Source organism: Podarcis filfolensis, assembly GCF_964270895.1.
Source record: "Podarcis filfolensis genome assembly, chromosome: 14".
NCBI lineage: Eukaryota > Metazoa > Chordata > Lepidosauria > Squamata > Lacertidae > Podarcis > Podarcis filfolensis.
The window spans coordinates 7,903,644-7,918,834 of NC_139616.1; the positions used below are offsets into that span (position 1 = coordinate 7,903,644).

Consider the following 15,191-nt stretch of genomic DNA (forward strand, 5'->3'; position numbering starts at 1 on the left):
AATTTCTCTTGTTAAGGGAGAAGGGGAGAGGTTGCACGTTTATCCTGGTATCCTAGGCAATTAGTACTCAATCAATGTCATCTGCTTCATCCGTACTATAAAGGGGCATCTACCCACAGACAGTTATTTAAAAACAAGTAGCATTTTTTTCAAGTGCTCCAGTTGTCAAAAGAGCTTTCCTTTACAAATCAACATGCTTCTGTTTTTCAATCTGTAGCCAGATGGAAACGCACCAATACTTCCTTTCTCAGGCCACTCAGCTGATACAAGCTTTGTTTCTTTCCAGGAGGATTAGCCTGTTTTGTGTGATTATTCTTCATTAGTGGGATTTTATCAAATTCCTATGATCTAGATGTAAATACAACCTGTGAAAATTAATGGTACATTTTGAATTTGATATGCTAAAAGTGTAAAAGCAAATGTTTGCTTTGTTTCTGAAAACAATATCATTCTAGAAAATATTTTGTTTATAGAGCTGCCAGAAGAAACACAATATTAGTTAGATGTTAGCTTTCTTTTTTTGCCCATGAAGCCCTCCAAGCGGTTCTTACAAATATTAGCAACATTAAACATTAAAAATCCACACTGAAACTGTAATAAAACAATTAACAAGATAAAGAACTGACACAACCAGCACAGAAAATGCCCCTTTTATGATACCAATCAATCCTCCCACAGATGGCACTAGTGGCACCTAGAATATTGACCTGTTCATGAATGACTCATGGGGCATGGGGGTTTACATAGGATTATAGGCATTGGCCTAATGTCATAAATAAATGGCTCAGAACCACAATACTTTAAGGACTGTCTCTCCACATATGCATTGACCTGGACCCTGCGATCATCATCTGATGCCCTTCTTGGTGTGTCTCCTCCATGAAAGGTCTGGAGGGTGGCAACATGAGAACAGGCCTTTTTTGCAGTGGTTACACACTTGTGGAATGCTCTGCCCAGAGAGGCTTGCCTTGTGCCTTTGTTACATATTTTTAGGTTCCAGGCCAGAGCCGCATTTAGGTTTGATGAGGCCCTAAGCTACTGTAGGTAATGGGGCCCTTTATAAGTCCAGCTGTCCTTTGTCAACAACGAATTGTCGCTGTTTTTTGTGTTGAATATATGCTACATGGTAATTTATGGACCTAATAGGTATCTAAAGCCATTTGCACATAACAAATAGGAGCCTACACAACACAAAACACTGTTGCTATATGTAGGTTTTATTTTATATTTTTTTTATCTTATATTTTGGAAATGTACATCCAGGTTTTTTCCTTTAATTTTTTTGGGGCCCCCAAGAGGGTGGGGCCCTAAGCTATAGCTTGTTTAGCTTATATGTAAATCCAGCACTGTTCCAGGCAAACATGTTTCTCCTTTCCCAGGCTTATTTTAATAAATATAAGGAGTAGTAGTAATATATTTATGTGTGTGGAAGACTGTGGTGGGAGAAAAAAAAAAACATAGAAAACAGGACATGTTTCTATAATCTCCTGTAGTGGGAGCGAGACTGTCAGGTTGGGCTTTAGGACCCACCAGCAGGAAAGACAGGAAAGAGATGGAGCTCCCAGAATACCTCAGTCTGCCCTGCCTTTGCAGCAAGCAGTACATGTCTTCTGTTCATGTTCAGTAAAATGTGGCATGTACTTTCAGAACATAAGTATTTGTTTTGATCCCTTCACTTCTGTTCAAAGAGGAAGTGATAAATGCTAAATATGTATATGCTTGGAAATATCAAAACAAATGTTGGAAGGAAAATTCAGGAATTAATTTTCAAACCTGAGTGCTGTCCCCCTTCCAGTTTTTAAGAGAATCAGGAATGAAGATGATGTCCTAAATAGCGTTCAGCACTTGTTTACTTTATGAAAGTCTATTACAACTTTGCAAAAAAAAAAAAAAAGTTTGTGTTCAAATGTTTTAAATTTTAAATTTGTTCAGTTTAAATTGTTAAAGTTCAGTTTCATGGAATAAGAACTTGAAATTCTTATCATGGAGTTTGCTGAATGAAAAATAATTAAAATTACACTAGTGACATCCATTGTTTATCCCCCCAGCTTTGCTTTAGCTGTTTAACAATGAGATATGGGTAGGTTTTTTTAAAATGAATGAATGACTGAATTGTTGAATAATTCATTCAGTGTAAGGAACATTGCTGAAATTGACTGCACAACATAGCTGGGTATAACATTTCAAAATCTCAGGTCCCTACCTCAGTTTTTGGAGATCAACACCATACTTTAGGTTTGAGCCTTGTTGAGCAAGAAATGGGAAGGAATGCTCCAATATTTTCCCTTTGCTTAGCTAAGATAGAGGAGACTTCTTAATGTCTTGTCTTACCTTTCTCATCGGTCAGTGGAAGTCAGCAATGTTGGAGTTGTTGCCTCAAAGAACCTGGAGCATCTTGAAGTGGCAGTTCCCAAAAGATCAGCCCTCTCTTTGCTGCTGCTCAGCTGTATCAACTACAGTGGAACCTTGGTTCTCAAACTTAATCCGTTCCGGAAGTCTGTTCGATTCCCGAAACTCTTCGAAAACCAAGGTGCAGCTTCTGATTGGCTACAGGAGCTTCCTGTACTCAAGTGGAAGCCAGGTCAGATGTTTGACTTCTGAAAAAATTCGAAAACCGGAACACACACTTCTGGGTTTTCGGCGTTCAGGAGCCAATTTGTTTGTCAACTAAGCCGTTCGAGAACCAAGGTTCCACTGTATATGGGAATGCACACATGAGAGTGAGTACAGGTTGGACACACTTACTTGGGCTATGTCCACTATGTCTACCCACAGATATGCTGCCCTAGGTGTATCTATAAAATGTTAAGCACTTTGATTTATATTATGTATTTTTTATCTTTATTAACTTTTTAATTTAAAGTTCACCACAAATGCATTAGAAAAGTGTGAGGGACACAGGAAGTTGGGTGTGTGGGAGAGGCAATTTTCAAAGTATGCATACTGACACTTCCAGAAGTTCTAAGGTCCTACCTACTTGTGCCAATAAATCAGTGGCACCATACTTACTTTGACTTGTGGGTTGCCATACCAGTAAGGTTGGGTGGGACCCACTGTTCTAATCACATGATTAAAACTACTTAACATATTTGCCCTTGCCTGTTGGAAGGCAGTATACATTAAGGAACTGTATACCGAAAATATGATTAACTTAAAATGTGTATTCACCATGTTATTCCCGTCAGGTTATTTAGCCCTCGTTCAGCAGAGAACAAATTTCTTAGCAAAGATACTGTGAGTCTTGAATGTTAAGGCTCTGCTGCAATTAAAGGCAAGTTACCTTTGATTAAACTATGTGAAGGCTACGGCAGCTTGGGGAAAGCTTCATGAAAAAACATTAATGTTCTCATTTAATGTAAAGTATATTTACAAAACAATTTAATTTCTTGTATGACAGACCCTGGTTACACAATGAGGGATAAAGCTTTTCTAGAAAAAACAGAATATATTGTATGTTGAATTATTATGGGGAGGATGTGGCTTCACTTTAAATTTTCAGTGTGAGAGATAACATGCAAAACTTCATAAGACTATAAAAAATGTTTTGCTAGATTAGGCCAAGGGCCATCTGTTCCAGTATTCCAATGCTAAGAAATAACAGCCAGGTGGCTCTGGGGCTTCAGGAGTTTATATGCAGGTCATGATAGCAATCCCCTGTTTGCCCCCAGCATGTGGAGTTGCATTAATTTGTCTTGGCAAACAGGTATTGGTAGACTTAGCTTTAAAAAATGAGAGAGAGGGAGAGGGAGAGAACGAGAACAAGAACAAGAACAATAGCAATAGCTAGCTAGCTAGCTAGCATCCAACATATTTTGTGGTAGTGATTTCCTTATATCAGTCAGTGAGTAGTCTTTCGTGAACCTAGTGCTGATCAGTTTCATTGGATGACCTATTAGTTCTGGTTTGCATATTTTGAAAGACATAGGGTTATTTCTGAAAATTGTCAGGTTCTTATTTCCCCTCTCTGTAACATTAAGTATCATTTACTCTTTGCCACGTTATGGAATCCTAATGTTGCGAATTTTTTGACCATAGTAGATAAATTTTGAACTAGAGGCAGGGAAATGCAGAATGTTGTGATGAAATGACATAAGTTAAATCAGTACTGCTCATTGGTGGTGAGGATAAAAACAGAACATGAGTAAGTTATTTTGACAACAGTCCTGTTATACCATAACATGTAAGTTCACTCTGTCTGTAGAGTATATTCTCCAGTCTCTATGCCATTTCCAGCTTGTTGTTACCCTTTTATAATAAGATTACAAGATTTTTTTCAATGAATCCGGGGACACTTTTGAACTTCCTACTAAATAGATGGAATTTGTCAGGGCACTGATTTGTAAATCTGGGGACTGTCCCCGGGAAAAGAGGAAATCTAGTAACCTTATTTTATAATCTTTCTCTGTGGACAAGATGGGTAATATTTATGGTTTGCAACTCAACAGGACCCTTATACCGGCCTTCTTCAACTTTGTGCCTTCCAGATGTTTTGGCTAACAACTCCCATTGTCCTTCACCATTGACCATGTTGGCTCAGGTAGTCTGGAGGGCAGCAGATTGCAGAAGGATGTTTTATATTATCAAGCAGCTTAAGCCAAACTTTGGACTTACAAGCCATATGCCTCATGGCTTATACTTCTAAGTAACTTGCATCTACGTGTGTGTGTGTGTGTGTGTGTGTGTGTGTGTGTGCGATTTGTGAAATATATACATCTCTGTAAACATATGCATGCTAAGCACGATTGCCTATTTAACCACCAAGTTATAGTCCTTTCTAGAACCTATGGTAGTTTCTTCATGAGATAGAAAATGTAAATATTTTTGATGATGATGATATATATTGGTTCCGTTACACAGGATATCAAAGCATATATTTATTTCAAATATTTACTACCAAAAGCAGTTAACATATCAGAATGTAAGGAACAATATTCAATTGTTGTAAAATAAATATTTAGGATATCTGAGAAGCATTTAAAAAATCTTCATTTCTCTCGTGTTTTGCAGGACCCACAGTGAGGACTTTTACTCCATTTTATTTTACTGTGGAGCCAGTGGACACTCTGTCAGTTAGAGCTTCATCTGTTATACTGAATTGTTCAGCTTATTGTGAGTCATCTCCAAAAATCGAATGGAAAAAGGATGGGACTTTCTTAAACTTGGTGTCAGATGACCGACGCCAGTTGCTACCAGATGGATCTTTATTAATCAACAGTGTAGTGCATTCTAAGCACAATAAGCCTGATGAAGGCCATTATCAGTGTGTTGCAACTGTGGAAAGCCTTGGAACCATTGTAAGCAGAACAGCTAAGCTCACAGTAGCTGGTGAGTATTTTAAAGTTGTTTCCTTTCGTGTGCTTATCCCATCTCGCAAATGTTGGCCCCTCAGTTCCACAGACAACATCCTGCTGCATGTGAAGGGATTTTTTTAGACTTTCTACCTGAGAGGTCCCCCCACCTTACTATCACAGTGTATTTGGTGTGCTGCTGCACAGGCAATTCCCTAACACACTATCCACACAACAAGGTTCAGAAGTCAGTTGCTCTGCATAAATGATAGTGAAGGGCCAAAGGACTGTTCTTCTTTGTTTCTCCACACGTGTTTTTGTAGGTCTCTACTTTACTTATCTGTTATATTTCTTAAATGATGTGGCATTATGCAGACTATTGCATGCTACACCTCAGAATATTATTTTGACACAGAGAATGGAGAAACAAGGGGAAAAGAACCTTGTAGTAGTTTTAGATCGGAAAAACTTGACTAATGTAGCTTTTTCTTTCATTTCCCTAATGAACTATAAGCTCCTCTCAGGGTTGCTTTCTTTGCTTAATAAAAAGCTTTGGGTAATGAATTCCTTCCACAACCCAGCAATATTTGCTGCTTTTTAAAATTCAAACATTGCGTGTATTAAATTGTGACAAAAGGAAGAACACAAGGCACAAGTGCTTGATTTTTATCTCCAGTATAATGAGTTTGATGGCCCAATTAGCATAAATGGGTCTGTCCTGGGCTTTTGCCTGACAAACTTGATGGTCGATTGGGGATGTAAGGACTTTAATGGTCCTTAATGACTTGGACTCTCTGCTAGCCTTGGGAATTTTACACCCTTGAGAGTTTGGGGAAAGGATAAGCTGGGTAGCAGGGGAGGTGTTGCTGTTGCTGTATGGTAATCTGATTCAGGCTTATTAGTTAATACGGTATCCTTCAAGAATTCCTCCCCTCCACCCACATCCATCTTGAATATTTGTAAATTAACAAATGGTAAAAAGAGACTAGTGCATTCTGCTTATACAGATTGTAGTATTGCCCCTGTAGCATTGTCTCGCTGCCCATGGAACACAACACCATCATACAATCATGTCATGTCATGGTTTTTATCTTCCCTGCCATCATGATTATTACTGTGAGAGGAAAAGTGCAATACTTGTGGAGCTTTAACAAAGCTTCAAAACTGGCAGTAGGTTCCTGCTGCTTGGAGCTTCATTCCTTTAATCTGTGAAGCAGTTTCAGTCTTTCAATTTGAACTTTGCAAAGATGAAGAAGAGATGGAGGGTGCTACGCATGTGCCCATCAGAATATTTGGTTCCTGTCACTCCCTGTGATACAGAAAGCTTGTGGCCTTTGCTGAGTTTAATTGCTTGTGTTATAGACTAATTCTTAAAATATTTCCTGGATCACAGTGAACAGAAAATTTTAGTTATTGCTTAAGTTCTATAGAGAAAATGGTTGGTGGATGACAATATTTACCTCATCTAATGAGATGAATCTACAGCGATATGTTACTTACAAGAACCCTAGTTGCAGGGTATTATTATAATTAGTTAGATTTTTACCCAACACCTTTGTCCAAAGGAGCCTAATGTAAAGCATAACCTCTGTATAATTTGCTATATTTTGTGACCAGCTATTATAAAATAGCTGCTATTGCGGAGTAGGAGGGACAAGGCTGAAAAAGATCTACTTTTTCTTGTGCTTTTTCTGAGATGAGCAGCAATTGGCAAAAGGCTTGCCAAGTAAAATAGTTGGATTACGCAAAGGTAACAAAATTTAAAGCTAAAATTGTAAAATCAAGAGGAGGAGAATTCAGACTTTTAAGATAAAGGTACCCCTGCCCATACGGGCCAGTCTTGACAGACTCTAGGGTTGTGCGCTCATCTCACTCTAGAGGCCGGGGGCCAGCACTGTCCGCAGACACTTCCGGGTCACGTGGCCAGCGTGACGAAGCTGCTCCGGCGAACCGGCACCAGCGCAGCACACGGAAACGCCGTTTACCTTCCCGCTATAAAGCGGTACCTATTTATCTACTTGCACTTAAGGGTGCTTTCGAACTGCTAGGTGGGCAGGAGCTGGGACCGAACGACGGGAGCTCACCCCGCCGCAGGGATTCGAACCGCCGACCATGCGATCGGCAAGTCCTAGGCGCTGAGGTTTTACCCACAGCGCCACCCGCGTCCCTCAGACTTTTAGTCCTGCATTAAAAACTATTAAGACCACATGGAATATTTTCACTGCCATCAAGAATGGGGCTGGTTTCACATTCTTTGGGAGTGAATTATACAGTCAGGATGCTGCCATTGGAAAATTTGGAATTTATGTAACAATTTACATAATCATATAAATGCCTTGTATCCTTATAAGCTTGTAGGATGAATAGATGCAAGTGGAGGCTAATGCTGAGAGAAAGTGGCTTGTCAGATTTTGTACATGGTAGAGGGGAAAATTTAATATGGGTTTCATGATTTGCAGCTGAGCTGTGCAGACTATGTCAATTCTCATTTCTGTTGAATTAGGAGCATCAAATGTGATATTGATAGTCTTTTGTGGAGTACTAACTAATCACGTGTATATAGCAGTATTTAAGTTAGTGGAAACTTTGACTGATCACTTCCACAGAGTATGTAGTAATTATAATTCATGGACTGTATATTTAGGGTTGCCATACAAATTTCCTGGACATATATGGAATACTGCAGTCGGCCAAACAAAGCTCAATAACTTTGCCCCCGCAAAACAAAGAAACAAATAACTTTGGCAAAAAAAGCTCAACAACTGTCACGAAGCACCTTATTCTAATATGGGACATGTATATGAAGAAAATGTTACTTTAAAATGGACGTGTGCAATAACTATTGTCAGCAGTAAAGCAAAACACTGTGCTTATATGTATTTAAGAATAAATGATAAAAACAATGGCTAACACTTCAGATAGGAGCTAAAAAGCCATAAACCTGGTGTTTCAGCTGTTTTTCTTTTTTCTCCATTTTTTATAAACACATGCTCATTTCATTTTTTGTTTTTCCATAATCATACCATGTTGACTTTTTAATGGGAATTTGTGTCCAGGAAATGTTTGGCTGAGACAATAGCCCTACTCTAAAATATGACCTTGTTTCCTCACCTCACCCAAAACATGGAATAACTGAAACAGTTTTATAATATAGGAAACTAAATTTTAGAACTTTGGAATCTTTAATTAAATTATAAAGTTTAATGCCTCTCTGGGCTCCTTTGAAAGGAAGGGTGGGATAATTTTTATAAATAAAAAAAATTAAATTAATTGTCCACTTCCCTTTTCTTTTAAGGTCAAATACTTTTACAGTTGATTTATTTATTTACTATTAAAATATTTATGTACTATTCATAAAAAACCAGGTTCAAAAATCATACAGTAAACAGAGCAGGTAACTTGCCTATAATCTGGATATGGGAACCACCCACCCAAGGAACCTTAGTCTTTCCATGAACCTCCCTGAGATCTATGGATATAGGGTGGTATACAATAATAATAATAATAATAATAATAATAATAATAATAATAATAATAATAATAATATCTTATGATGAAGTAAACCTGTGTGTCATCAGTATACTGGTGACACCTTGCTCCAAAACTCCAATAACCACTCCCAACTGCTTCATCTAGATGTTAAAGAGCACCAGGAATAGGATAGTACTCTGTGGAAACCCCATTGCACAAGTACCAGAGGGCCAAAGAACACCCACCCAGTGCTACTCTCCGAACCCACCCCTTAAGCTACAAACAGAACTACCATAACACAATGCCTCTGATATCCATCCCACTGAGTGGGTCCAGGAGGATACCATGGTCAATTTTTGCTCCCTTAAAGTGCTCCTCCTCCCCATTTGAGAGAGCCCCGCCTCTGCTCTTGCTTGCATGTGAGTAGGAGTGGGATCGGGGCTGGGAAGCGCGAAGCCTACCCTTCGCAGCTGAGAGAGCCCCGACTCCACTCCTGCTTGCACTTGGCTACTGTTGCCTGGTCGGTCTTCGGGGAGTGAGGGGCAAGCGGGCAAGGTAGCTTGCCTGCCCCCCACACCAGTGAAGGCAGCCTGGCCAAGGAGCCCCAAGGTCCTTGCTGCTTGAGCGTGAGTGGCAGGAACACTGGGGCTGGCTCCACTGGGGGCAGGAGCTCTCCCACCCCCAGTGGATCCTGGCCAAGGAGTCCCTTGCTGGTTGTGTGCGAGTGGCAGGGGACTCAGGGCTCTCCCAGCTGAGGGCAGGAGCCTTTCTGCCCCCCAGGTGAGCAGTGGGCTGGGGCCAGCTGGATTGGCCACAGCAGCCCATGAGGTGTGGAGGTAAAAGCGCCTCAGCTCCCATGATGAGAGCTGTGGCAGTTTCACCGGGCACATTGCCGGCTGGAGCCAATGCAGCTTTTTTCAACATTGCAGTTTATCACTAAACCGCAATGTTTGGCTGGCGATACACTGCGATGTTGAAAACCCAACATTGCCCAGCCCTAGATGTGACTCTTATTTTTGTATAGTAGGCTACTTTCCAACCGCACAAAAAACAGAGAGCTTTTTATACCCCATGCCATCGCACCATTCAGGTAAGCAAAAGGCATTACAGTGGTACCTTGGTTTGCATACGTCTTGGTTTGCATACGTTTTGGATTACAAACACGTTAAACCCGGAAGTGCTTGTTCCGGTTTGCAACCTCTTTTTGGATTACAACCCATTTTTTTTAGATTACGAACAATTTTTTTTGGGAGGCCCCATTGGCGAAAGCACACCTTGGGGTACAACCTATTTTGGTTTACAAACGGACCTCCAGAACGGATTATGGTTGTAAACCAAGGTACCACTGTATAGCAATTCAAGGACACATTACAGACAGGCAAAAGCACCTGAGGTGGGTGCAAAGGTTATTGTGGGATGTGACCTAGGGAGGAAATATGGCCTATAGAGAGCCCCAAAGCTCTCTGGAGGGCTGCATTTTGCCCTTGGCCATGAAGTTCCCCACCTCTGCATTAAGGGATGTCATCTGTGCAGATTCCACAGGCTGCCTCATTCCCTGAAGGCTGTGATTCACTGGCAGAATGAGATGCTATATATGTCTTCATTGCATAAATTGGAAACATGGAAGTAGCACATAGTTAAAAGCCATCTAAATGGATTTATATATATTTCATCTTAATTGTTGAAAGGGAAGAATGGATATGTTTGCATATTTTAGTATGGCAATATTTTCCATCTGAAATCAGGAACTTTACAGCTCTTCTACCAGTTTTTAAATTTTGTTCTGCTCAATACAGTCAGTGCAGAACTTAAATGATATTATTTAGTTAAATATGTAACTTAGAGCAAGTACAGGAGCTCAGTATCCATTATTTCATTCTGGAGTAATGTAATCAAAGGGGGCTTGATAGCTGAGGCTTGACAAACCTGTGCTTCACAATAGGATATGCTTATGAACAATCCTGGACAGTAGGCTAATGAGTCAACCTATTTTTCATAATGGAAGTATAGTTGACATTCTGCTGCATTGTAAGCAAGCATATGACTGCAAGAAAGAAAAAATAAGGACAAGTACAGATGCACAACCTTACGTGTGTTTTTTTTTTCTTTTCTTTTTAGGACTTCCAAGATTCATCAGTCAGCCGGAGTCAGCATCAGTCTATAGAGGAAACAGCATAGTTCTTAATTGTGAAGTAAATGCTGATCTAGCACCCTTTGTAAGGTGGGAGCTAGATCATGAGCCACTCTTTCTGGATGATCGCGTATTCAAATTGCCAAGTGGAGCTTTAATTATTAGTAATGCTACAGATGAAGATGGCGGAACATACTGTTGTATTATTGAAATTGGTGGTTCTCCCAAATACAGTGATGAAGCAGAGATTAAAGTTCTTCCAGGTACAGGCATATGTGCTCAGATTTTTCTCTCCTAGATTGCAACTCACTAGTAAGATTATTTAATTGCTGGCAGATAAGTTTTGTCAAGTTGTTCTTTGTCATTTAAAGTTAGCCATCTCAGTGTATTCTGTAGATCCCTGGGAGTTGTACTTAAAAAAGTTTACTTTAAAAAGGCTGGTTTTCTTTAAAAGGACTCTTGAATAGTAGCATAATTTTCTTGTAATGAACTTTTTGCAAGAGACTTTTGCAGACATGGTCAAGACAGCAAAGTATGCAGAGATCAATATTTATGCCTATGTCAAATATTTTTGTCTAGTATAGTTATTTACTGGTGGTGGTCATTTTCTGAGAAAAGTTTCTAACACAAATTGCCTTGGTTATTTCTTGGCAAAGCTTTAGTTGTAATGATCAGTATGTATGAAGAAGCAAGTCTGGAACAGCCTGGTCTAGAGCATTGCATCCATAATTACTGTGTTTTGTTAATAGCACTTTACATTTATTTTTGCTATAATAACCTTGGACTTTCTGATCTCAATATTTACAGAATCTGAAGTTGCCTCAAATCAGGTGTTCCTGAGACAGCCTTCTTCACTTACCAAAATTACTGGGCAGAATGCCGTTTTGCCATGTGTTGCTACAGGCATTCCCATTCCTGTTATCAGATGGACAAGAAATGAAGAAGAGCTTGTTACAGAAAGGTGGGTAGTTGTTCTGGTGTTACATCAGCTCTTACCTCTCTGCTACCTCTTCCCATCCTAAAAATCCCTACTCTCTGCCATGTTTTATTGATGGAGGAAGCTGATTATTCTGGGAGATTGCCAGGTGGGCTTGTTGTAACTGTGTAAGCACATTAATCACAACTCAATTGGACTAAGTCTGACTTTCCTTTTGATAGTGACTGCTATGTTATATGACAATGAACAACTGTCTGTTCTGTTGCCTATGTAATTTTAATATGTTTAAAGCATAGATAAAGGCTGCAAAGCTCAAGTGCCTAAAACATTTAATGCTCATATTTGAGAATTCAAGTGCCTTTTTATCTCTGCAAAAAGCAAGCCCATAAAAATTAACTTAGAAGGGAATGTGGTCAGCAGATAAAGGGTTACCTGGGGCCTTCCAGCTGCTCACTGACTCAGCAAAATTTGAACATTGAGCACCACAGCAGCTGGTTTTGGAGCTTTCAGTCCCTGAACTAGGCCCTCAGTAGCTTGTCTTCAATGAATAGAGCTGAAACACTATTTAAAATTTGATATTAAGATCTCATGTCTGCCCTAGCAGTGTGTTTCCTGCAACTGTTGTTGCTGCCAGTACTGAGTGGAAGCTGAAAACAGCACTGTCTGTAAGCTAGATGAAATACTCAGTTCTATGTAGAATGGGTTACGTTAAAGAGGAGATAGTGGCTTGACTTGACCCTTTTAAAAGCCGCTTAGGTCTCTAGAAACTCATATAGGAGATCTGGAGGAGTATGTTTCTGCTGTACTGAATGCTACTGTAACACTTGCTTCTGGATAAATAAATATGTTAAATTGCCTCAGAAAATTGTGGCACAGGCATATTCTGTACAAAAGTTTTAAGAGATTGAATGTCTTTTGATTTCTGCAAAGAGCAAGCCCTTAAAAATTGACTTTAGGAAATTTTCAAAAAAACAATTCACCAATCTGTCCTGTTTTGCACAGTTCTAAAAATTATTTATTGCTGGCTGGAGGGACTCTGAAGATCAACGATATCACAGAAGATGATGCTGGAACATATACCTGTATTGCAGAGAATGGAAATGAAACAATTGAAGCTCAAGCTGATCTGATTGTACAAGGTATGTAACTACTTTTCAAGAGATTACAGTCAAAACCACAAATTTCTATATCTTAAAATTATGTACTGTTAATGGGGCAGAGGAGGTACAGTAATTTCTACTGATCCCTATAATTAAGGGTTAGGCCAGGAACCAACATTCAACATACACTAGCTCAGTGCAATGTAACTGTTGCTTGTTTTGCATAATGTTTAGTATTTCAACAGCTCTTCCTTCCTTCCTTGATGGCTTAGTGAGCATTTGGGGCAGGGTGCCAGGACAAACCAGGATAAAACCAGGGTAGTGGGTTCAGATGTAATGAGAAACCATGGTTAACTGAAGCAGAGATTCATAAGCTAACTTCATATTCTGGTTTGTGGGCTACACAAGCTATAGTTACTTAGGTTTGAACCTCAACCCCAGCTACCCCCCCCTTGCCACCCCCCCACAGCTCTTTCTACCCACATTCATCCCTGCCTACCCGCCACCCGATTGCCATTCCCCATTCCCCCGCAGTTAACCTAAAATGCCTCATCCTATCCCTTCAGCAAGCACTCCAATCCCAAGATCCTGCTGTCATGGCCTAAAGCAGAGAGAAATGAACAGGAGAATGTCTTTACCCCCTTCACACCATACTGCTCCGGGTTAAAACACTTTCTGCTCTTGGCAGCAGGATTTCAGGATTGGGGCAAGTTGTGAAGGGATGGGGGAGTTCTGGGCAAACTGGGTGGTGGCAACAGCAATGATGAACAGCCCTTGCTCAGGTAGAGTGAGCATTCATGGGCAGCGGGGTAGTGGAAATGGCAACACGAGGGACGTGGGAAGACCTGCCTGGGCCCACCTGTCTGCTCAGTTGCATGCTTGGAGAAAACACAGAAAGGTTGGAGTAGTCTAGTTTCTCACAAAATAAATGAGAATAGTGCCTCAGAATTTTGTTTTCTACAAATGCCAGAAATTTGCTTAACCACTCCCCCCCCCAAAAGTAATCAAAGCATTATGGTTTACACAGTGGAGGAAGGGGGGAAGCAGCCGCCACCCTTCCCCTGCAACCCCCCCCCCATAAATGTCTATAGGTCTAATGTGTTAAGATTATTGTGCAGTGTTTTCCATGTTAGGTTCGTGTGTAATACAAAGGTGTTGGGACAGGGTGGGGGATGTAGTCTGATCTCATTTAGCCACTGAAAATAAAATGGATGAATTTCCTTTACGTAGATTATCAGAAGGTGGCATTCATTTAATCGGTTAAACACAGGAAATTACATGGAGACAGACATATGCTGACAAGGTTATAAGTTCACTTTTCAGCTGGGGAATACTTTATATTTCTCATTCACTCTACTTGGGTCTCCAGAGTTTCCTGTAAATATTATGACGTAAACTACATGGAAATGGTTGGTTTCCAGTTGAGTTGTATGACATCTTTAAATCTATCTATTTTTAAGAGTTTTGCATTAAGCACAAAATACAACAGACTGAGCAAACATGTTTTGAATTCTGATCATACAGATTTACAGAAGAAAGTAAAAACTTGTACTGAGAGATTTAAAATTTAAGTGCATTTTTGCTCCTCCCACTTGAATTAAGCATTTTGGCCCCTGTTGCAACCTGAGTATCTAGACCAGCCTTTCTCAACCTTGGGTCCCCAGATGTGGTTGAACTAAAACTCCCATCACTCCTAGCTAGCAAGGCCAGTGCTTAGGGATGATGGGAGTTGTTGTCCAACAACATCTGGGGATCAAAGGTTGAGAAACACTGATCCAGACGGACCACAGGGAGTCAACTCCCAGATGTGACAGGAATCTCAGTTCCCTCCCAAGTCACAAAACCAGCTGATTCAGTCATGTCTGAATTTCATTTGTCAGCTTGCATACATCTAATTCCCAAACATGACCAGTCATTGGAAGACTACATTAGTGCACAGGGCTAGATGAAAAGCAGGAAGAGAGGTGTGTGTTACCAGTATTCTGCTAGCATTGAACATCATACAGAAATATAATCTCACCAAGCCGCCATGTATTCATATTGAACACAACTTGGGAACACAGCAAAAACTTGTAGAACCACATTGGAAGCATCCCTAACCATGTTAAATAATTACCTATCACCACCCTTGAGCGTCCTCTCTGCCAATAGTGGGCAGAATTTTTAACAAGCAGTTCCCTAAATCCCTTCCAAACGCAAAGTTGTATTCCCAAATAATTTCATGATCAGCTGCATCAAAGCTGCAAATAATTCTAACAGGATTA

At 40.1% G+C, this 15,191-nt stretch overlaps 1 protein-coding gene across 16 annotated transcripts in view; it reads left to right on the forward strand.

Annotated features, from left to right (window-relative positions):
- The window catches only part of NEO1 (neogenin 1), a 106,893-nt gene that overhangs the window by 34,517 nt on the left and 57,185 nt on the right, over nt 1–15,191 (forward strand). For all 16 annotated transcript variants that reach the window (XM_083586187.1, XM_083586192.1, XM_083586189.1 and 13 more), the window contains exons 2-5: nt 5,008–5,325; nt 10,878–11,153; nt 11,698–11,851; nt 12,830–12,966. In XM_083586187.1, coding sequence (XP_083442313.1) covers nt 5,008–5,325; nt 10,878–11,153; nt 11,698–11,851; nt 12,830–12,966 — 885 coding nt within the window. The remainder of the gene's footprint in view (nt 1–5,007; nt 5,326–10,877; nt 11,154–11,697; nt 11,852–12,829; nt 12,967–15,191) is intronic.